Consider the following 23,887-nt stretch of genomic DNA (forward strand, 5'->3'; position numbering starts at 1 on the left):
CACCCTCAAACCTCTGACCCACCCTAGCCCACCTTCTGGAGACCTCCTCCCCCTGCATAGCTTACAATTTGCCCCTGGTGGTCTAATGGGGTCCAGAGCGCCCCTTAAACTCCGAGGTGGCCGCTCCTTGAATTCAAACTTGCCCCAGCTGGCCAGGCTTTTGCCCTATCACATGCTAGGGGCAGCGAGTGGCCAGCCCAGAGTCTAGGGGGTACTCCTGACCCCTCTAGACCACCAGGGACAAACTATAAGTTATGGGGAGGTAGGCTAAGGTGGGTCAGGGGTTTGAGGGGGTGGAACTCTGCTACTGATTGGAGGGGGGCAGATTTTGGATTAGAAGATTGCCTTTTGGGGGAAAAGGGGGGAGTTTGGGTAGAGAGCAGGGTGTCACATGTGACTTTAAAATCTATATTTTGGACTTTTTTCACTTGTGGGGCACCTGTAGAAGCAGTAGGGGGTGGGTAGGTGGGGGAGGCCTTTCAAACATTGGGGGGCAGTGGCAGGGGTCTCTTATATGTTGAGGAGCCAACTATTTTCGGCCATCGTGGCCCTTTAAAAAGATGGTGGCTCCTGGCGAAGGGGACCGCCCTCGCATGTTTTAAGCACACTTCGTGGTGATATTTTTTCCTGTGAAGCCCCCACCCCCGGAATGTTTCCCCTCTGCTGAAAAATACTGCTGGTTAATAGATGAGCCCCTGAAGTTTGTACCTGTTCTCAAAGACCCCCAAGCCGCCCAGTCCTCTCTGCCTCTGGAGCAGAGAGTCAAGTGAGGGTCTCCAGCTGAACTCCTTGGCACTCCCCACTCTCTGATCTGGATCTGTTGGGTTGGCAGCAGGGGAAATGCTCTCCACTCTCTGCTGGGCGGACAGAAGGGACAGAAATGAAATCTTCTCCAACAACAGAAATCAAGGCTTTCCTGTGTCGAGTCGCTCCTGTTCCTCCAGGTGTGGAGAGAGCTGAGCAGCAGATTTCCCGCAAATCTACAAAATGACCACTCTCCTTTCAATTGGTGGCACAAACCGTGAAAAGGGAATGCTTTTCCTCTTCTCCTGGGCTTATGGAGCTGGGGCCTAGCCACCGAATTGGAGAGGGGAGAGGGGTCTATTAAAAAAAACGAGAACTGATCCTGCTCCTCTAACTAAAAATGCTGCCAGTGTGGCCGACTCCTACCTGAAGAAAGCCACTAGACCACTATGCACGATCTCCAGATTTGGTGCGATGGTGGTGGCGGCTTAGCTGTGAACCTGGGAATTCTGGTCACCCTAGGATTGGTGTATATTGGCATGGGGACGGGCTAACGCACTTTCCCCCTCTCTGACACACACACACAGCTTTACTTCCTCTCTCTGATGCAGACATGCACACACACACACATGCTTGGTCGCTCACACAGATTTTCAGATTAAGGAAACTTTACTGGTGTAACCAGACATCCACTTCTCCTCTCATTCTGATACGATTACACACACACTCTCTCATTCTGACAGGCACACACTCTCGTGCTGCTGCTAAGCGAACGCCCCATTCCGGCGGGTTGGCTACTGATCTTTTGCTTGCTGTGGCCCTTCCCCACCCTGCAAGAAGCTGCATACTCTCACCGGCTGGGCTCCCTCTGTCCTGGGCACAGAAGCATCACCAGGACACACGCTGCTGTCAGGCTGATAATAAGGTTGCAGCCCCTATTGTTTGTTGGGGGCGAAACTCGGCCTGAGTCGGGCGTCAGTTTGATTTTCGTGTCTCCATTCAAATAAAGAATTTTGGACAATTTTGGTGTCTAACCCACTGCTTACCTACACGGCGTTCTTAGACCATCTACCCTCTTGCTTCATCAGTCCTTTCCATCTGCCAGACACGCTCTGTAAGTAGGGAACCTGATGGAAAACCTTTACATCTGTGAGAAAGTTGCAAGATTTAGAGCTAAATTGCTCAAAAGAAGCTAAAGTAGTGGCCAGATCTAGCTACGATATCACTCAGTTGGCAACATTGATTGCCACACCACAGCTACTGTGTCCAGCATCCTCACTGGAGTCCTAGCCAGAATGGTAAGCCCCCTTTCTAGCTCCTAATCTGTATCGGGCGTACAGTCTGTGCCCAAAAGACATGCACGTGTTCGGGGATAAAACTGTACACAGAGACCCGTGCCCCTTAGTATAGCTATGAGAAAACAGCCTGGAAAATCAGGTCCCGAATGTTTAACTACATCGGGGAACAAAAACATCCACTGCCAGAATCTGAATAAAACCAGTGAGCAGAGCTCTCTCAGTCCCAGGCTGGGATTACTCGGATTCTCAGAGCTCCAGCATTTGCCTCTCCGTCTCCGAGGCCAGGATAGAGGAAAGGTCGGAGTGTCCCCTGGAAGATGTCTCTGAAAGTGAAGAGATGACATTTCTCTTTTGCATCGTAAAAGGAGACCTTTCCTGCCTCGTAGTCCAGGAGAATCCCCACGGCTTGGAGTCTCACGCTCAGGAGCAGCTCGGTCTCCAGGGAGGTGAAGGCCCAGTATTGACCTTCGTGCAACAGCCACAGTAACCAGTATCCATTCTGAGGCGATGGTGTGATCACCCCCTTCCTCTTCACGGAGTCTTTACACACCCCCAATGCCCACTCCGTCTTGTCTCTCACGTCCACCTCCCAGTAATGTCTCCCCGAAGTGAAGCCTTCACAGCCCAGGACACAGCGATAAGAATCAAATCTCTGGGGAGAGTCAGGCCGGTTCTGTCTTGTGTCTCTGTGTCTGACGCTTTTCCCATCCTCAGACAGGACGAGCTCAGGATGAGCAGTCTCAGGATCCAGAGTCACATCCACTGCAGGGAGGAGACACATTAATAAACATGAGCACATACTTCTCATTGGCTCCTCACACACCCATCTCTAACCCTCATTAGCTGAGAAGTATTCCAGAGGGATCCCTCCCTGACCCTGCAGTGAATGATCAGGAAAACACACACTTTTCTATCAGAGCAGGGAAATATTCTGCCTCTATTCTCTCCTTACAAGAGAGATCCTCCCTGACCTTGCAGTGAATGATCAAGAGCCACACACTCACTATCACAGCAGAGAAATATTCTGTCCCTACAGGAGATCAATTCCTGACCCTGCAGCGTATGATCCAGAAACCCCCCCCCCCCCCCCCTTCTCTAACCCAGCCAACAACATTTGCTCTCTTTAACACCTCTGTGGAAGGCTGGACAGAGAGACTACACCTCGAACTGCTGAGTACAGGAAGAACACCATTTTCCCTGGGAATTAAAAAAAAAAAATCCGTGGCAAAATGACTTTTCTATTGATTTTTCTCCTGTTTCATCTAACAGTCATTTTCCCACTTTTTCTTTTGTTATAATTTTGAAAACCCCAGGAAAAATAAAATAAAAACTAAACATGAAGGTCCCTAAGGATACGTGAGATTTGTCAGATTGTTTACCTGCGTAGCTCCGGCTTCTTCTCCACTCTGAAATCAAACACAGAAAGAGAATGGTCTGAGCTCAGACAACTAATATAATTATAAAAACTGATATTCTGCTACATCTAAGTACAGAGAGAATGACAGGAAGCAACATCTTTACGTGACCTGGGAATAAAAACTTACCAAACTCTGCAGAAAGAGATTCTACAACGAGAAGAGAAATGATAAACGTTAGAGCTCCTAGTTTGTAAAAATATCCATCCCTTTGCTAACCGTATCCAGGCTAATTTTCAAAAGCTTTTACTTGTGTACCATCGAGAAGCTGAAAATTGCCCTCTCTTCTGGTTAAAGTACCCCTGCCACAAAGGGGCGTGGCCAGGGGCAGTAGGGGGAGAGCGAGTCCACCAAGCATGCGGGGATTTCTTTTTGAAAGCCCCTGTGCATCATTTAGGGTGTGGACTTTGCTGTAAAACAGATGCAAAATTCCAGGGGCACCAAAATGTAGTCACGGCGCTGCAGGAACCCGCCTTCTCAAAGGGAAACCTTGCATAGGTTTTATTTACATCCCTACGAAACAAGGAAATTCACATAACAACTTAGCCACTCATCTAAAAGGAACTGTAGCACTTAGAGTACATCATCAAGCCTCTATTCTCTCCTTACAAGAGGGATCCCTACAGTTCCTTTTAGACGAGTGGCTAAATTGTTATGTGAATTTCCTTGTTTTGTAGTGATTATAATAAGTGGAAATTTCTTGGGCTCTTTTGTTAGATTTAAGATTTTATTTATTCATACTCTGATTCCGAACAATAAAACATCCATAATTCAAGTAAACACGACTAAAAGAACAAAACAAATACAATTAAAACAAAAAACAATAAATCAGCATGTCCATCCACAGTTCACAACTTAAGCAAATGCCAGCCTGAAGAGGAAGGTTTTCAGCACAACCTTAAATGCCTTTGTGCAATTCCTATAAACCACAATTCTTGTGGAATAAAATTCCAATTTTCTGAGGCGACCACAACTGCATTAACAACAAATCATGCCTGATGGAACGAGGATCACCAGCACGAGATGGATTTGGGAGACGGAGGAGGGTGTCAGACTGTTGAAAAAATCAAAATGGTAAAGGAAATGGAATGGCTACCCTATGAGGAAAGGCTAAAGAAGTTAGAGCTGTTCAGCTTGGATAAGAGAAGGCTGAGGGGGGATATGATAGAGGTCTATAAAATCATGAGAGGTCTTGAACGAGTAGATGTGAATCGGTTATTTACTCTTTCAGATAGTAGAAGGACTAGGGGGCACTCCATGAAGTTAGCATGTGGCACATTTAAAAGAAATCAGAGAAAATCTTTTCACGCAATGCACAATTAAGCTCTGGAATTTGTTGCCGGAGGATGTGGTTAGTGCAGTTAGTGTAGCTGGGTTTACAAAAGGCTGGATAGATTCCTGGAGGAGAAGTACAGAAACTGCTATTAATCAAGTTGACTTAGGGAATATATACTACTATGACTGGCATTAGTAGCATGGGATCTATTTAATGTTTGGGTACTTGCCAGGTACTTGTGACCTGAATTGGCCCCTGTTGGAAACAGGATGCTGGACTTGATGGACCCTCAGTCTGACCCATATGGCAACTTCTTATGTTCTTAATCAAGTGCCATTAATTCATGGACTAACATCAGTAACTTATAAAAAATTCTAGATACAATCAGTGGCCAATGAAAGTCTTTTAAAACCGGCATGATGTGTTCTTTCATCCAATACCCAGAAAAAGCGACCTTGAGCAGCATTTTGCAACATCTGAAGAACTTTAAGCGCCAATTTTGGTATACCAATATATCAACAGTTACAGTAATCCAATAACAGCAGGATTCAGACCTGACCACAGCACGGAAGTCTCAAATAACATACCAAACGTAACTTGTAAAAAAAAAAACCGCCCTTACAGCTAATTTAATCAGAGTATGAAAAATGAGACTGGAATCAGCCAGCACGCCTACACTTCTCGTGGAACCAGCTCTTGCACTTTGACGTTGTCAATCAAAAGGAACTGAGGAGCACTCAACACAGTACCATGTTGCAAAACTAGTACTTCAGTTTTAGGTTTAAGGCAAGTTTGTTGTGAGGAAGCCACTGTCTAATGGTAGTGACAGAGCATGACACCAGCTTGGAGGTAACATCTCAGGAAGTTTCTGCCTGAATCATGAACTGTATGTCCTCTGCATACAACCTGTATCCCACAGTAAACCCAGCCAGTATTCTGCAAATTGGAGCTAAGTGGATGCTCAATAAAAGCACAGACAGGGCTGAGCCCTGCAGGACACCAGTTGTTAGCGGATGCCATGCAGAGCAAGTCGAACCAGATCTTGCTTGTTGTTGGTCGGGCAAATAGGATTGAAACCAACTCTAAAACAGTCCCCAAGATTCCACACTCTCAGCCGATACAACAGAATCTGATGGTGTCAATGCTGAAGAAATATCCAGCATAATCGGGACATATTTATTTCCTGTAACAAGGCCTCTTCTCAACAAATCTATAAGAGAGAGAGTAACACAACCTTGGTACGGAGGGCTTTCCTAAGACTGAGTTGTCATCCAGAAAACTGGAGAGCTATTTCAATAGAAGGGACTCAATCAACTTCGATACAAATGAAACTGATAAAATAAGCCTATAGTTCACAAGGTTGGAGGGGTTGAGATGGGGGTTTCTTTAAGAGAGGTCTCACAGAAGCTTGTTTCAATGAATTCAGAACACGATCCTCCTGCAATGAAGGATTAACCAAAGAAATTAAGGAGGGCACTATGGTGTCCTTAGCAGCTTTTAAAACTGTAACAGTATATGGATTTAAGGGGCGAAATGCTGGATTTAACGATGACACTACACTTGAGACCTCGCTTTCAGAAATCATCTTGAAAGAGGACCATTTGACATCTCTTGCATCTGAATGTTCAGATAACCAGCTAGGGACAGGAGAAAAAATTGCTAGAATTTTAGCCAATTAAGAAGATAGACAATCCATAAATGTGTTTGCTTGAAAGCAGGCCCATAGGAAGGAACGGTCAGATTATGAACGATCTTAAAGAGCTCTTTAGGGTTGTGACAATGAGTAAAAGGATTTCACAGCATCATCAAACTTGCATCTAAATGTTTCTAACAATGACTTATAAAGTGTTAAAGCATCAGCAGATCTAACACGACACCACTGGTGTTCCTGCTTGCCCAGGGCGCATCTAAACGTCAGCAGCTCAGGGTTAAACCATGGGCACTCTTTTAACTTGCTGATGTTGAATGACTTGAAAGAGGGTTGTCCAAAGCATTGGTCAAAACTATATCCCAAGTAGAAACTACTAGTTCTGCACTGGTCGGGGAGTACTCGTCTAGCTCAGATGAAAGTATTTCATTAAAATGCTCTATATCAAAGTGACCCCTTTTCGTATAGGTAGATTTTACCGGGCAATGGGGGAGGGGGAAAGTATCCAAAGACGACAATTGAAGATAAACAAAAGAGAGAAGAAAGTGATCAGATCAAGGTATAGTCCTAATGTTGATATTAAAGGACTGAGAATTAACCAAAGATTCATTCATAAACACCAGGTCCAAAGGGTGACCTAGCTTCTGCGTGACCTGAGAAACACCGTAATCCATGTGTGGGCATTTCAAAATGAAATCCCCATGGATTGTCTGCTGGCTTGCTCTCCCCCAGCCCCACCCCCATGCTGCTGCGGCACAAGTGAAAGTATCCCTAGAGTGGGAGGTGATGGTTTTTGACCAACAGTTTTATCCTGCTTAGTTACCCTGGTAAAGTCATTTAACAGGCCCATCAAGTGCCCATTTATCGTTCTGGCTGCACCTCAGCACAGTTCACCTAACCCCTGGCTTTTTCTACATCCCCTCCCAACTAAGCATTCAGATCCTATAAGCTCATCCCAGGCTTTTTTATTTAATGAAATATTTCCCACTTCTGCTCTTCGGTCTGCCTCCCCTTTGAGCACCATAATATGTCCTACGCCTTCCTTTCCACTGTGAGTTGCTTGAATGTTTCTTAGCAGATTTCCTCTTCCCCTCTACATCCTTCCCATCAATATGATATACGTTGAATTCATTCATTTTTATTTCAAAGGGATTTTGCTACAGGCTTTGAATGATTCTGGCAGCCCTTCTCCAGACTGCCTTCATACTGTCTCTATCCCTTTGGAGGTACGGTGCGCAGTATTGGACAAAATATTCAAGTCGAGGTTTCTCCAAAGATCTGTAGAAAGGAATTTTCACCTCCATTACTTTTTACCAGCAAACTTTCTCTAGTTCACTCGTCTCCGGCTGCAGTGTCCACCCTGTTGTGGAGTTTAGCAATAGGGATGTCTGGGGAGAGGAGAGGGAGGGGAATTTTCATTTCAGCTTTTTTTTTTTTTTCAGTTCGGAGTTTGTATTTCTGGAATTTGGTTAGTTTAATATTTATTTTGGTTCAGATCATATGCTGAACAGAAATAAACATTGAATTAAAAACAAATGCCTTCCCCTAGCCCCATGGCCCCTAAGTACCCCATTTGTGGGGGTTTCCAAGACAGAAAGGGGCTGGAGCAAGCCCCAGTCGCTGCTAAGAACATAAGACATTGCCCTGCTGGGTCAGACCAAGGGTCCATCAAGCCCAGCATCCTGTTTCCAACAGAGGCCAAACTAGGCTACAAGAACCTGGCAAGTACCCAAACACCAAGAAGATCCCATGCTACTGATGCTATTAATAGCAGTTAATGGACTTCTCCTGTTGCGATCCCCCCTGCTGCTGCGCTACAGGAGGTCTCTTACCTTCCTCCAGAGGCCGCTCTGAAGCCAGGGCCTCGCCTACGTTCCATCCGGGACTTGCTCCAGGGCCTGAGAGGCCTAGCGGTGCCTGTGGCTTGCATGCCTCTGCGTTTGGACTTCCTGGTTTCCAGCCACGCCTGTTTCCCTAGGGGCTGGCCCGCAGCTCTCTACCCCAGTTATAGGACCAGTGGTGGGCGGTCCTGGCAAGCTCCTCCCAGGGAGTTGCCTTCTACCTCCAGTATTTAAGGACTTTCTGTTCACTTGCAACGGGCCTTGGATCTGAGCATTACAGTCGCCTGTAACCTAGCTGATCCAGGTCATCCATGTCTTGATGGCACCTTGTCCTGTCTCTGCCTGATGTTCCTGATGTCTTTGTGTCTCTGCCTTGACCTTCGTCTTCGTCTTCGTCTGGTTCCTGAGCCTTCGGTCCTGTTGGGCCCTGGAGTGGCCAACAGGAGGGATTCGTCCCACAGGCTCTTGAGCTTCTGCCAGCCGAAGGGGCTTCGGATGTGAGTATCCCAGCATCGGAGTTCCTGCTCGCCTGGACCCTTCCTTCTTGCTTCAGCCCTTGCCCTGATGTCTTCAGTGTCTTGCTTCAGCCTGTCTTGGATGTCTGCTTCAGCCCCCGTCTGATGTCTTCTGTATAAGGACTCTGTCTGCCCTCGCCTCTGTCCGGCCTGCTGCCCATTGCCATTCCCAGCGGCAGGTCCGAAAGGGCCGGGAACAGTCGGTGGACCGTTCATTAGTCAACTTCCCCGTGTTGGCTACCATGGGCATGCAGGTCCGGCTGAGGGTCGGACTCCCTGCTTCTGTTGCTGCCTGCCTGGCTCACCATGCCTGCTCAGCTCACCTCCCACGGTGTGGCTGGGGCTCCTCCCTGGCTTTCGCCGTGGCCCAAGGGCTCACCACCCGCTTACGATGACCGTGCCCGCGCGTGCTCGTAACATCTCCAAGAACTTATCCAAACCTTTTTTGAACCCAGCTACACTAACTGCACTAACCACATCCTCTGGCAACAAATTCCAGAGCTTTATTGTGCGTTGAGTGAAAAAGAACTTTCTCCGATTAGTTTTAAATGTGCTACTTGCTAACTTCATGGAATGCCCCCTAGTCCTTCTATTATCTGAGAGAGTAAATAACCGATTCACATCTACTCGTTCAAGACCTCTCATGATCTTAAAGACCTCTATCATATCCCCCCTCAGCCGTCTCTTCTTCAAGCTGAACAGCCCTAACTTCTTTTGTCTTTCCTCATAGGGGAGCTGTTCTATCCCCTTTATCATTTTGGTCGCCCTTCTCTGTACCTTCTCCAGTGCAACTATATCTTTTTTGAGATGCAGCGACCAGAATTGTACACAGTATTCAAGGTGCGGTCTCACCATGGAGCGATACAGAGGCATTATGACATTTTCCGTTTTATTAACTATTCCCTTCCTAATAATTCCTAACATTCTGTTTGCTTTTTTGACTGCTGCAGCACACTGAACAGACGATTTCAATGTGTTATCCACTATGACACCTAGATCTCTTTCTTGGGTGGTAGCTCCTTATAAGGAACCTAACATCGTGTAACTACAGCAAGGGTTATTTTTCCCTATATGCATCACCTTGCACTTATCCACATTAAATTTCATTTGCCATTTGGATGCCCAATCTTCCAGTCTTGCAAGGTCCTCCTGTAATGTATCACAATCCGCTTGTGATTTAACTACTCTGAACAATTTTGTGTCATCTGCAAATTTGATAACCTCACTCGTCGTATTCCTTTCCAGATCATTTATAAATATATTGAAAAGCACCGGTCCAAGTACAGATCCCTGATGCACTCCACTGTTTACTCTTTTCCACTGAGAAAATTGACCATTTAATCCTACTCTCTGTTTCCTGTCTTTTAACCAGTTTATAATCCACAAAAGGACATCGCCTCCACTAATTCCGATTGAAAATTGGCATCAGCCTCAGGGCTGGCCAGTATCACCTTGTATTGTTTGATGGCTGTAACACAATTGTAAAACTTGTTTTAAGTTATCCAGTCAACTAAGTGCACAATAAATTTGATTTGGTCGTGGTTATAATAACTTCATTTATTTTAAATGGTGACTCCTTCTTTACATCCCACACAGATAAGGCATACAGTTTAACAGCAGTCCCCGACACGGTCCTGTGTTTCGCCTGTCGGCTGCTTCGGGGGGATTCTTAGTAAATCTTAGTGGTTACAATCTTACAGGTCTGCAGGTATCTGTGTGGGATGTAAAGAAGGAGTCACCATTTAAAATAAATGAAGTTATTATAACCACGACCAAATCAAATTTATTGTGCACTTAGTTGACTGGATAATTTACGTTGTAAAGTGCACTTGGAGCTCCGGTTGTTTTGTTTGGACAAAACTTGTTTTAAGGCCATATTGCTCGATGGCCATAAAACATGCCGCCAATCAGCCTCCAGTCTGGCACTATTTCTAAATTGACACCTGCAAGGCAGGAGCAACTGGGGCTTGCTCCTGCCACTTTCTAGCTTGGAAACCAGCAATGGGTTATGTAGGAGCTGGAAGAGGAGTGGGGGGATGGCTGCAGGGGAGCTGGATGTGATGGTAAATAATGCATGGGTATCTGCTAGCGCATACTATTTACCAAATCAAAACAAATCTGAATCAGTTTTGGATTTTCCATTTTCAGTTTCTTTCGTTCAGAATGAAGGAAAAATGAATGCATTCGTCGCATTCAACCCATTCGGGTAAAAAGAATGCACATTCCTTCTTAGTATGATCTGCAAAGATACAAACATTTCCTACTTACCCCTCAGCAAAATCACTTACATGAATATGGAACAGAATCACACCCAGGAAATGGAAGGATAATATAGATTAAGCTTATATCTACTCTTGTTTTCCTTCTGAGCTTGAATTGAAAGATGGTTATAGGTCCATGGAGGAAGAAGAGGCAGATAAAGACAGGTCTAAACCCCCCCGCAGTGTGAAGAGAGCTGAACCAACAAAATAATTACCCTGGGATCACACTGGGGCCCTCTACATCCAACAGGCACAGAGACATTTGTAAGCCTTTAGTAAACTGGAAAGCACATGGGCCATGGGCAAGGCTTAGGAACTAGAATGGTTTCAGTCACAGTAAATAATTCTAAAATTAAAATACTCACCAAGATGTGCAGAAAGCTTTGCTGCAAGAAAACAAATCGAGGAATCAGTGCCCGCAAATAAAGACATTGGTATTAAAAAAATGTTTTCCATCCTAGTTTTGCCTAGTAAATTAGATTAAAACTGGTGAAAACAATGTGGGAGGTTCTCATTTCTTGTTTTATTCAGCTGCACCTTAAAACTATTCATGCCGTCTGTGCAAGAAATCAGAGAAAAATCAGGGGCAGAGTGACCCAGTCGGTGGCAGGAAAGGGGAGAAGCAGCAGCAGGCTCGGAAGTGCCTCCTTCAGCCCTGATGGATGCTGGCGACGGGCCTGCATTTAGCCCAGAAAGTAGGCTCCATTAGAAGTCCTTGTTTGCTGTTTAGATCTTAGGGGTTTTTCCTGACTGACCACCAAGACACCTGTTGTTAATTCTTTCATGCTAAGCAAATGACTTCCCTGCTCATTATTAAAGAGCAGGAGGTCTTTGACCCATCAGATGCTGGACTGCCTGGTACTTGTTGCTGGGAGGATCTGGAACTGCAGCTGAACCATTCCCCTGCAGAGTGGGGGGCAGGACAATTTTTTTTCCTACAAAACTTGAGGCAACTAAAAAAATTCTAAAGCATCTACCAATCTAAAATTGAATGACGGTGACAGGTATCAGCTAAAGCCCTCTCTTGGCTCTCACAGCTGTCAGTCTCTGCAGGGACCCTCCCGTCCTGCTGCTCCCCTCCTGTAAGTCTCCCACGGCACTGCCGTGGCTCAGTGGCTACTTTACCTCTCTCTTTGCTGTGCTTCCTCATCTTGTGAACAATCAAAACTACCAGCAAACCACAGGGGGTTACCACAGACAGCAAAAAGATGGAGAGCAAGACCCCCCAACGGGAGACCCGGTGGAAGAACACATCTGCAAATGAAATAAAACCACTTGGTGTTAACTGTCAATTATTCTAGGCTATCATAATGAATATTTGAGCATTTTTTAACCTGAAAATGTCAAAAGGATTTGTACAGAATGCTTCTGAAATACAAAAAAAAACCCACATGGGAGAAGGGTACAGAGGCAGGGTGGGGTCTGTGAGCAGAGGCGGAGCTCACAGACCCATGGACTCGCATTTTACCTGCTCAGCAAAACCAAACCACAGTTTTACGAGTCCTAGACAACACATAATTGAGAGCCTCATACCGCTGAGCTATGTACGCTCCCTCAAAGCTGTTGTGAATATAGTTTTCTGGAAAGCAAAGCCTTGGAACTGCTCACAATATGTAATCATGACATCGCTTTTGTTTTTTGTAGAATTGCATTGACATCTTGTGAGTTCCATCCCCGACGCCCCTAAGGAAGAACCAATATACGCTGCGTGTCGGGCTTTGAAACCTAGCCAACATTTTGACCCAAGAAAGGACCTGGTGCATTCCTCGGATAGGAATTGAATGAAGATAAGTGCTATGCGCTTTTATACTTCACTGTTACGTGGACATTTTTTAAAAAATAGTTTTGAATTTTTAAAAGTCTTACACAATGTATGAGACCAACAATTATATACTGTGAGCAATTCTAAGGCTTTGCTTTCCAAAAGAGTATATTCAGAACAGCTTTGAGCGAGCGTACATAGCTCAGCGGGATGAGGGCCTCATTAATTAGGTGCTGACCAGGACTCATAACCCCGTGGTTTTGTTTTGCTGGGATTAGTTTGCACCAATGGTACTTTTTGGTTCATTTAATGTGACTGCTTCTCGCCTACCTGCTGACATTTTAGGGGGAGCTAAGGCCTGGGACAGAGTTGGCAACGGTCCACACCCCCCTGCATAGAGTTCACAGTCTCTTGAAGGTCTCCCCCCACACCAGCCCAGGGCTGAGCGCGCTGCAAATTCATCCCTGAAACCTGAGGGTACACAAAATGATGAGAAGGGGTTCCCCCTCGGCTTAGGGCCATCCTGTCCAAATTCAGGGCCGGCTTTCCTAAGGCTTTTCTCCCATTCTGCATCGATGGGAAAAATGCTTAGTAAACGAGGTTCTTTATTTAGGGGGTTCTTAGCGCAGGTCAGGCAGATGGAGACAGCTGTGGGTGGTACTTTACCATATTCCTGTTGTCTGACTGAACAGGGAGCACAGACCTCATTTCCCCCTCCATAAACTCTGTCCAAAGCAAAGCGTATATTCATGGATGTGCATCAGGTGAAATGGTATCTACTGAATACATTCACCTATTATCTTCAACCCGTCATCCTTCCTGCAGCATAACGATTGCATTCCGGTCCCCACCCTCCTGTGCAGGAATGGGGTTCATCCCTTTGAAACCAGACTCAGGCATAGCAGAGCATAACTCACATCCAGATGGGACAAGCAGCTCCCGTTTCACATGGATCTACTCACAACGGCCTCGCATCTGAATTCCACACCGCCTTCCTCCAAGTGTAGGTTTTCCCTGGACTCCTACACTTAAGGGTCATCTTAGGGCATTCCTTGTCTCAGACTCTCCTCCTGTTCTCCTGGCCTTATTCCTTGGAGAGACGAATGACGTCTTCTTACTGCCACCTTCAGGTTAGTTCCTCGGGAGGAGGAAACTCCCACTCCACTCCTTTGCCTGGGGCCTCTCTCCTTGAGGGGACAAGCCCCTGTGGGGGGTCCCACTCCCACTCAGAAGGGTCCCCAAGCCCCACAAGCCTGCTGCATCCCTGGAGGTCCCCTTCATCTACCCTCCCCCCAGAACGGCAGGAACCAAACAGGCAAAGCCCGTCAAAAACATCCCATTCTTCTACCTCCAGTTTTTTTTTTTTGTATTTAAGTGGTTTTTATTGAAATGAGGTGCAGTAATTACAAATCCATAAAGGCAAGAGACATAACAAGAACCAAACACTAAGTACGCCATACAAATGGATACCATAAAGCAGAAACAACCTCATAATGTGTTACATAAAAGAAACATGGTTTAGTCATAATGTGTTACATAAAAGAAACATGGTTTAGTACCTCCAGTTTTACATGTGTAAATGCTTTTGAAAATCAGGCCTAGTGTGCACAATTTGCACTTTCAAACTACAGGTGCTCTTTTGTGTGTACGGGGGGGAACAAACATGCAAAATTACAGAAAGCTTATTTCTGTTGTTGGGGTTTCCCACGGCACTTCTCAAAGGAACAGTCTGCTCGTGTTTTCCCTATGGGGTAGATTTTCAGAGCCCTGCTCGCCTAAATCCGCCCAAAACCGGGCGGATTTAGGCGAGCAGGGCCCTGCGCGCCGGTAAGCCTATTTTACATAGGCCTACCGGCGCGCGCAGACCCCGGGACTCGCGTACGTCCCGGGGTTTTCGGAGGGGGGCGTGTCGGGGGGCGGGCCCGGTCATCGCGGCGTTTCGGGGGCGTGTCGGCAGCGTTTTGGGGGCGGGTACGGGGCGTGGCCGCGCCCTCCGTACCCGCCCCCAGGTCGCGGCCCGGCGCGCAGCAGGCCCGCTGGCGCGCGGGGATTTACGTCTCCCTCCGGGAGGCGTAAATCCCCCGACAAAGGTAAGGGGGGGGTGTAGACAGGGCCGGGTGGGTGGGTTAGGTAGGGGAAGGGAGGGTAAGGTGAGGGGAGGGCAAAGGAAAGTTCCCTCCGAGGCCGCTCCGATTTCGGAGCGGCCTTGGAGGGAACGGGGGGAGGCAGCGCGGCTCGGCGCGCGCAGGCTATACAAAATCGATAGCCTTGCGCGCGCCGATCCAGGATTTTAGTGGATACGCGCGGCTCCGCGCGTATCTACTAAAATCCAGCGTACTTTTGCTTGAGTCTGATGCGCAAGCAAAAGTAGGCTGATCGCGCTTCTTTTAAAATCTACCCCTTTGAGTGCAAAGTCCGCGGGGAAAGATGATCTGCAGACCTTGCACCGATGCAGAAAGATTTACTTTCTGCTACCAAGGCTGCAAGAGTCACTGACCTGAGACAGAAATGGTTGATTCTTGCTCTTGGTTCAGGACGGTGTTTCTCATGTGACAGGAAACCTTCCTGTACTGATTTGTTCTCATAAGCAGGGAAGTTCTGATGCTGAACAGACCATTTTGCTGTTTTGTTTCTGTTTCAAATAACGATGTCAGACTCTGCCCATCTTCTCGCCTCCAGGTCACGTCTGGCTCCGGATACCATCCTGTAGACTCGCACACAACCCTTATTCCTCTGTCCTGATGGTCATTCACAGAGATGGACAGAGCACTGCCCACACCTGACAGAAAATAAAACAAATCTGTCAGAACGTTAGAGAGAGATTCATTCTTACACTGACAAGATGATCGGCTTTTATCTCCCTCACTAAACATGTGGCTGAGAGAAAAGAGGGGGGAGAGGGGAATGAGGAATAGAACCATAAAGATGGAAAGAGATTTTCATGTTTCTCTGAATGTTCAAATTTGGCAATTGTTTTGCTATCTACTGTGCTTGTTTTGTAATTTGTTATTGTTTAATAAAGTTGTTGAAGTATAAACACGAGGCTAATTTTGCCTCCTGCAGCTGATGGAGAGCCGGCTCAGAAATCCTGATCACCAGTAGAACTGCGGAAACATCGGACATCCAGGGTGGTCTCTTTTGGACTTGTTGCTTGCTTTCTGTGTCTTTTCTTCTTCTGGCTTTGCTTTTCTTTTTAAGTAGGGCAACCGAGGCTGCACACAGTACTCTAGGCACTCGCACTCTGGAGCGATACAGAGACATTTTTGACATTCTCCGTTTTATCCTCCGTTCCTCTCCAAATCATTCCTAACATCCTGTTGGCTTCTTGGCTGCTGCCACACCCCGAGCTGAGATTTCAGTGCATTGTCCACGATGACTCCACGATCCTTTTCCTGAGCAGTGACTCCTAATGTGCAACCCAGCATGGTGTACCTGTAGTTCCCTTGCACTTGATTACATAACAAAATGGCAGGAGGCAGGTGGCGTCTTATAGACTATTGACGCATGAGCTTTCAAGGACAGTGGCCACTTCCTCAGATGCATTTTTTTGCTACACCAGACTAACACGGCTATCCCTCTGAAGATTTTTGCCCACATTACATTTTATCTCTTATTGAGTTACCAATTCCCCCAGTCTCTCAAGGTCCTCCTGCCATTCCTCACAGTTTGCCTGGGTTTTATTCAGGCCTGGATTTGTCAATAGGGACACTAGGCCTGTGACTAGGGTGGTAAAAATCGAGGGGGGAGGGGGCAGCAGGCTGGCTGAAGAAATGCTGCCTTTTTGCTGTGCTGAACCTCACTCAGCGGAGAGCAGCCCTCTGCTTCCTTATCCAGATGCAGGGACCAGACGAGGAGGAGGCAGCAAAGGGGGATCATTTTGGGGAGGTTAAGGGCGGTTGAGTGGGGGATCATTGGGGTTGGTGTGGACCGGTTGGGGTACATGTTAGGTCTACAGACAAATTTCTCCCCCGCAACTCTCAGGCCCTACCTGGATCCTCCCCTGTAACCCCCCACCCCCCTCCCACCTGGGGCCCTCTTGCTGAAAATTTTGTCATGGAAAAGGAGCAATCCCCAATCGCTCCTGCCTCGCAGCTACTGCTATTGCAAATGGTGCTGGCAGACCAAGGCCGGAGCCATTGTAAAGTTTTGCCAAAGAAAATGGCACCGGCCAGGCTCAGGGCCAAACTGATGCCATTTTGTACCACCCAGGCCTCGGTCTGCTGTCACCATTTGCAATCGCAGCAGGAGGGACCAGGAATCGCTTCGGACCTGTGAAGACATTTTCAACAACTGGGAAGGAGGCCCGGGGAGAGGGCCCAGGAATGAGGCAGAGGGTAATTTAGTGGTGATGACGGCCTTAATTAATTAAAGGAATGAAAAATGAAATTTTGTTCATATTTCTTTAATTTCATTTTAAAAGCTAAATGACACAGGAAATGTTGTTACAATTTCCATTTTCACTTCAAGTAAATGCACTTCTCTATCCATGCTGCACATTTACCAAAGGTGGATGGGAAGAAGAATTGCAAGCTCCTGGCAGTCAATGTAATAACAAAACAGAGAAAGGGCTGAAAGTCAGAAGAGAATGAAATCTTTCCCTTACCTGCTACTTTCAGCTCCAAGGTTGCTTCGTCATAATAAATATCAGATTGAAAGAAACACGTATAGTATCCCTCATCATATGGCCTGATGGCGCGTATCCTCACTGCCACGCTGCCCTTGGAGATGTCATCTCTGATCAGCTCCGTCCTCCCTTGGTACTCTGGGAGCTGGTGCCGGTTCTGATCCATCCCATTTTCGTACAGGTGCACGACTGAGTCGAATCTGGTTCGGAACCACCTCACCTGCATGTGCTCGGCGCTGAGGCCTGGGGAGAGGTGGCAGGGTAACACGGCATCGTCACCCAGAATGGCAATCACAGGGTGATCAGGACTGATGACGTTAAACTCTTCTGCTATTTCTGCGTTATCAAACAAATGGAATGACATCAATTAGCAAGGAGGAATATGGGACCGACTGCTGAGAGATCTAAAGAGCTGCATAACAGTCTGTGCTAACTGCAAAGGCCTTGAGGCAGGGGTAAGAAAATGACCAATAATTCTAAAACCTCTTCTACTTTACAAAACTGGGCAAGCTTCATTTGCACCTCACATTGTACGAATTCAATCATAAGTCCCACAGCTGGAAGACCCTTTCCAGAGAGAGAGAGAGAGACTCCATGGTTCCAACACAGATAACTCAGTCAGTTAATGAAGCTGAGACTTTACTTTCTTCTCTCTCCCATTGTGGCCATCTCTGTTGCAAATTTTATTGAGAGTCTGTGAGATGAAGCTTCTTGTTCCATCTATTTGGATTACTTTACAACCCATTGTCTATAGAAAGGAGAAATTACTACTTACCCAATAATTTCCTTTCTTTTAATGATGAGTAGATCAAGCCCAACAAGTGGGTTATGCACTTTTGATTTCCCAGAGATTGCTGTGGATTTGGGTGAAAGGCGCCACATTCTTTATCCTCTCTCTCCTTCAGACTCATAGGCACTTTCTCTCTCTCATACTCATGGAGGCTCACACACACACACGCAGGCGCTCTCTTTTTCTCATACATATATGCCAGGCTCACACACACAGGCTCTCTCTTTCATACACATCTGAACTCTCTCAGGCACACATGCAGGCACACTCTCTCTGTTTCATCCACATGCAGCAGGTGCTCTCTTATACACACGCAGTTGCTCTCTTATACACATGCAGGCACTCTCATGCACATATGAAGGCTCGCTCTTTCTCTCTCATACACACATGCAGGCTCATGCTCTCTCATACATATGCAGGTGCTCTGTCTCATGCACACATGCAAATGTTCTCTCTTATACAAACACACACACTCACACCCTCTCCCCCCTTAGGTGTCCTTTCTTTTGGGCCTTGGCCGCGCCCTCGATGCTCCTTTAGTGCCGGAGGGGAGATGGGAGGAGGCGGCCCTGCTACCACCAGATGTGTCCTTCTGCTGACCCCGGGCCATAGGCCTTTCTTCTGGCAGCGGTGGATTGGGCTCCGTTGTGGCCCTGCTGAGACCTCCCTCGGGCCGCGAAGGGCTGGATTTTGTTGTGGCCCCACCAAAGGCCTTGTTCTGCGGCAGCCTGTCTCAGCAGGAGCTGAAATGAAGACCAAGTGACCAGTGCGTTGGGCCCACCGGGGGATTCCCGATCCCCCAACATGCCAATCCACCTCGGTCAATGGTGTCCCTTACTACTTCGCACACAATAAAAATGTATGGATAACAAGAAGACAAGATATCCACTGCCGATTCACTGATACACGTGGTCAGATTAAACGCCATCCATCACCCAACCCACTGTTCATGGGTTCTGTCTATGATCTAGCTGCCTCACTGACCAATATCTCAAGCACCCCCAATCCTTGGCCTCCCTCCGTTAAGCTTCATATAAGAGGAGCTGCCTTTTATGACGGGTCCTGTTTGAAAGTATCACTTTTTGGCTCTTTATCTGTGCGTAACTCTCATATCAAATTTCATCTGAAGCCATTTGCAGGTTTCTCCACTGACACTGGGTCACAGACAGCAGGACATGACCTGTCCCCTACAAGGGGGTCTTTTCATAGAGAACGCCTAAAAACGACTCTGGGAATTAAAGGCAAATGTTGTCATGAGCACTTACCTGCACTTCCAGTCTGGATTTGATGAGACATCAAGAAAAAGATAACGGCAGGAATGAAGGGAACTGCCCTTATCCAGCAGGATTCAGGAAAATCCATCATCAGTACTTCTGAAAATATTAAATCATGTAAACTGGAACAGACTGAACTCAAGTTACAATGACATCAAAACATCTTACAGCTTGGGGACGGGAGAAAGTTCTAGCAGGACATGAAGGAGGTGTACTGGTAGAGTTGCACAGGGGGTCTCAGTATTAGAGCAGAAGGTGGTATTGAAGAACAGAACTGAGGAGCATTGATAAAGCTGTGTGTAGGGGAACGAGGTCATCAATCCTGGAATAGCAGGGGATGCAGCAGAGCAGGAGTGAGGTGCATTGCCAGAGCTGTGTGTGTCGGGCAGCAGAGTCTTATTATTACAGTAATAAGTGTCAAAGAGAAGGATTAAAGTGCTTTAACAAACCTGTATTTCTGTGTGTGGGTTTCAGTACTGGAATAGCAGGAGGTGCTGCAGGGCAGAAGTGAGGTGCATTGGCAGAGCTGTGGGGGGGGGGGGGGGGAGGAGTCTCAGTACTGGAATAGCAGGAGGTGCTGCAGGGCAGGATTGAGGTGCATTGGCAGAGCTGTGTGTGAGGGTCTCAGTACTGGAATAGCAGGGGGTGCTGCAGGGCAGGAGTGAGGTGCATTGGCAGAGCTATGTGTGAGGGTCTCAGTACTGGAATAGCAGGAGGTGCTGCAGGGCAGGAGTGAGGTGCATTGGCAGAGCTGTGGGGGGGGGGGGGAGGAGTCTCAGTACTGGAATAGCAGGAGGTGCTGCAGGGCAGGAGGGAGGTGCATTGGCAGAGTGTGTGTGAGGGTCTCAGTACTGGAATAGCAGGGGGTGCTGCAGGGCAGGAGTGAGGTGCATTGGCAGAGCTGTGCGTGAGGGTCTCAGTACTGGAATAGCAGGGGGTACTGCATGACAGGAATGAGGTGCATTGGCAGAGCTGTGTGTGTGTGAGGGTCTCAGGACTGGAATAGCAGGAGGTGCTGCAGGGCAGGAGTGAGGTGCATTGGCAGAGCTGTGTGTGAGGGTCTCAGGACTGGAATAGCAGGGGGTGCTGCAGGGCAGGAGTGAGGTGCATTGGCAGAGCTGTGCGTGAGGGTCTCAGTACTGGAATAGCAGGGGGTACTGCATGACAGGAATGAGGTGCATTGGCAGAGCTGTGTGTGTGTGAGGGTCTCAGGACTGGAATAGCAGGAGGTGCTGCAGGGCAGGAGTGAGGTGCATTGGCAGAGCTGTGTGTGAGGGTCTCAGGACTGGAATAGCAGGGGGTGCTGCAGGGCAGGAGGGAGGTGCATTGGCAGAGTGTGTGTGAGGGTCTCAGTACTGGAATAGCAGGAGGTGCTGCAGGGCAGGAGTGAGGTGCATTGGCAGAGCTGTGTGTGTGTGAGGGTCTCCGTACAGGAATAGCAGGGGGTGCTGCAGGGCAGGAGTGAGGTGCATTGGAGAGCTGTGTGTGAGGGTCTCAGTACTGGAATAGCAGGGGGTGCTGCAGGACATGGAGGAGCATTGGCAGAGCTGTGTGTGTGAGGGTCTCAGTACTGGAATAGCAGGGGGTGCTGCAGGACATGGAGGAGCATTGGCAGAGCTGTGTGTGTGAGGGTCTCAGTACTGGAATAGCAGGGGGTGCTGCAGGGCAGTAGTGAGGTGCATTGGAGAGCTGTGTGTGAGGGTCTCAGTACTGGAATAGCAGGGGGTGCTGCAGGACATGGAGGAGCATTGGCAGAGCTGTGTGTGGATCTTATTACCAGAATAGTGGTAGACCACTGGGAGACCATTCTATTTCATAAGATTATTCCTGAGATTGTCCCCTTTCACATTCATCCCATGACCCCTCGTTCTAGAGCCTCCTTTCCATTGAAAGAGGCTCACTTCCAGAGCATGGAAACTTTAGAGATACTTGAATGTCTCTCTCGTATCTGCCCTGTCTCACCTTCCCTCTAGAATATACATGTTTAGATATTTAAGTCTATCCCCATATGCTTTAGTACTAAGATCACTGATCATTTTAGTAGCCCCCTCTGCACAGACTCGATCCTGTTTCTAACCTTCAGAAGGTGCAGTCTCTCGCATTGTACACAGTGATCCAAGTGTGGTCTCTCCAGGGACTTATACAGGGGCAATGTCACCTCCCTTTACTGCTGACCATTCCATAGAAGAGTGGTTCCTTTCCCTCTCCTGGAGGTGCCCTTCAGGGGTTCGGTTCTGGAGAGGATCTTTCCTCCTCACCCTAAGGACAGAGACATAGCTGCAGATGTGCTAGGCCCCCTCACCTTCGGCTGTAGGCTCACGTCCCATCTGAGTCAGCCCCTTAAAGGTGCAGCAGTGAGAGGGCCTGGAGGCTCTGCAGTCTGTGCCGGTCCTTAATCTACTGAAACCATGGCTTCTCCATCACTCTGAACTGAGCACTGCATCTTACCAGAAACCCTCCCAACCCTGCTATCAACCACTCTACCTTCTCAGCTATCCCTCCCCCACCTCCAAACCTGCATCAGTCCTCTGCTGAAATCTGGGCTCAGTGTCTTATCCCTGCCAAACTCCATGCTTTCACCTCTATATGTATATCCCCCATACCTATAGCAGTAAATAATCAGCGATTGATCCGGGAGTTCAATCCTTGCTTTTCTCCTTGTAAGCTACTTATAGTGAAAGCTTGGACTGCAACGTTTGTCCTGTGTACCCTGCTTACAACCCTTTTTGCTGGAAAAGTACGAGGATCCCCTGCACCATTAAGGGGAAAGCATCACTGCCCGGCTAAACATGAAAAAGGGAGGCCACTGACGTCTTTGTTTGCTTTTGGCAGGTAATTATTTATCCCCTTTCCTCTCAGCCCCTTAAATGTTCAGGAATGAGTCAACCGAGGGAAGCCTAATTAAATAATTGCTATATAGCTGCCTGAGAGAGGAACATTTGGATAAAGTGGTGCCTTAGCCAGAGGGAGAGTGAGAAACAGCAGAGACAGGGCAGGGAGACAGTGAAGAGACAGGAGATACAGAGAGTTGCCAGAAATTAAAAGGCTTTGGTAGCCGCTGCCGTGAAGACCCACATAGGATGGGATAAGGGAGGGGGTGGGGGAGCAGACTACAGTGCCCACCCACATTAACCTTGGGCCCCCAAAAAATTTGGTTCAGGCTATGCCCCTGCCTGCAGGTCCCCTCCCTCCCCTCTTTCCTGCTCTGCAACGCAGATGAGGCGGGGAAGTGGAGAGGGTGGATGGGTTTTTCTCCTACCTCGTTGTTTCAGTCTTCACTGTGAACATCTCTCAGAAATTCCAAGAAGTGCAGATTCCCCAATCCGTTCTCCCTTCCTCTCCTTCATACTGAGCCACTTATGAAATCAAAGACAGGAATGCATTTGCCCCTCTAAATGTATAAATACCAAAACATTTTAAAAAGAAGGACCTCCGTCACTATGTTTCCCAGCTCCTTTTACAGCTTAAGATTCGACCTTTGTCTGAGAAAAAGTGGAAGTGAAAGTTGAGGACAGGTGGGTGAGGCATTGCTACACAGGTACTTTGTACTTGTAGACTCTACTCCTGGTTTGCAGCAAGCACAATAACCCTGAGTTTTCAAAATGCAAATCCCATTCTGCACTTTACCTTCCTCCCCCTCAGCTCTTGTGCTGTGCACACGCAGTGAATCAGTGCATGGACTTGGCCCATTGAGGGCAGGTCTTATCCCAGGGAATTTACCCATATAACCTCTTAAGTACCCGGGCAAACCTTCCTAATCTTAAACCCTGCTTCTTTCTGATCATAATTATCTTGGGTTTAATCATGTATGAGGTCAGACACCACTCTTACCTGCATCCACACAGCAATATAGTATATAATGTCACCCCCATGTATCAGTCATTGCAGCTTGACGGGCTTTGCTTATGGACTTTATCTTTATTCAGATTTATGAATCGCCTAAAACAATACACCAGGCATTGAATTCCATCTGCCAAATATTCGACCACTCTTCATGCTTTCTTAAATCTCTTTCCATTCTCTCTAATCTTTCAGTTTTCCCATACATTCTGTTCCATAAACGGAGCTTCATCTACTCTATTCCCATCACCATTCTTGTCAACCAGCAACGGTCCTTCTCCAGGGGCTTCTTTAGTGAACACCGAACTGAAGTATTTGTTTACTATTTCTGCCATTTCTTCATCTCTCTACTCACTGCGGCTCGTCACCTTTCAATTTCACTATTCCACTTTGGACCTTTCTCCTTTCTCTGATAAATCTGAAAAATGTTTTGTCACCTCGCATTAACTCTTTGGCAATTCTTTCTTGCAAGCCGCGTCCAAGAAGCGTCCGTGAAGCGTTAGGCCCGCGCAATCCATGTTACTATATAGAGCGCTATACAGCGCCTATACAGTATCCTGGGTGTGCTGGTACCTGTCATTTCAAATGACAGGTACCAG

At 47.4% G+C, this 23,887-nt stretch overlaps 1 protein-coding gene across 1 annotated transcript; it reads right to left on the reverse strand.

Moving 5' to 3' along the window:
• Positions 1 to 22,923, reverse strand: LOC115080194 (butyrophilin subfamily 1 member A1-like). Its single transcript, XM_029584314.1, has 9 exons — positions 22,708 to 22,923; positions 19,440 to 19,547; positions 17,364 to 17,720; positions 15,258 to 15,539; positions 12,124 to 12,252; positions 11,364 to 11,384; positions 3,587 to 3,607; positions 3,422 to 3,448; positions 1 to 2,804 (listed from the first exon to the last, which is right to left on the reverse strand). Exons 2-9 carry the CDS (start codon positions 19,537 to 19,539, stop codon positions 2,260 to 2,262), a joined length of 1,482 nt encoding a protein of 493 aa, XP_029440174.1. The 5' UTR covers positions 19,540 to 19,547; positions 22,708 to 22,923; the 3' UTR covers positions 1 to 2,259.
• Between the last annotated feature and the right edge of the window lie 964 nt (positions 22,924 to 23,887).

Source organism: Rhinatrema bivittatum, chromosome 19, assembly GCF_901001135.1.
Source record: "Rhinatrema bivittatum chromosome 19, aRhiBiv1.1, whole genome shotgun sequence".
Taxonomy (NCBI): Eukaryota; Metazoa; Chordata; class Amphibia; order Gymnophiona; family Rhinatrematidae; genus Rhinatrema; species Rhinatrema bivittatum.

What these genes read in the sequence shown, in the direction of transcription:
- LOC115080194 (XM_029584314.1), bottom strand. Translation starts at nt 19,539, where the DNA reads ATGATGGATTTTCCTGAATCCTGCTGGATAAGGGCAGTTCCCTTCATT. An exon ending in ATCAACCATTTCTGTCTCAG is followed by an intron (nt 12,253 to 15,257) that starts GTCAGTGACTCT and finishes TTTCATTTGCAG; the next exon opens with ATGTGTTCTTCCACCGGGTC. An exon ending in ATCTCTTTCTGCAGAGTTTG is followed by an intron (nt 3,449 to 3,586) that starts GTAAGTTTTTAT and finishes GTTTGATTTCAG; the next exon opens with AGTGGAGAAGAAGCCGGAGC.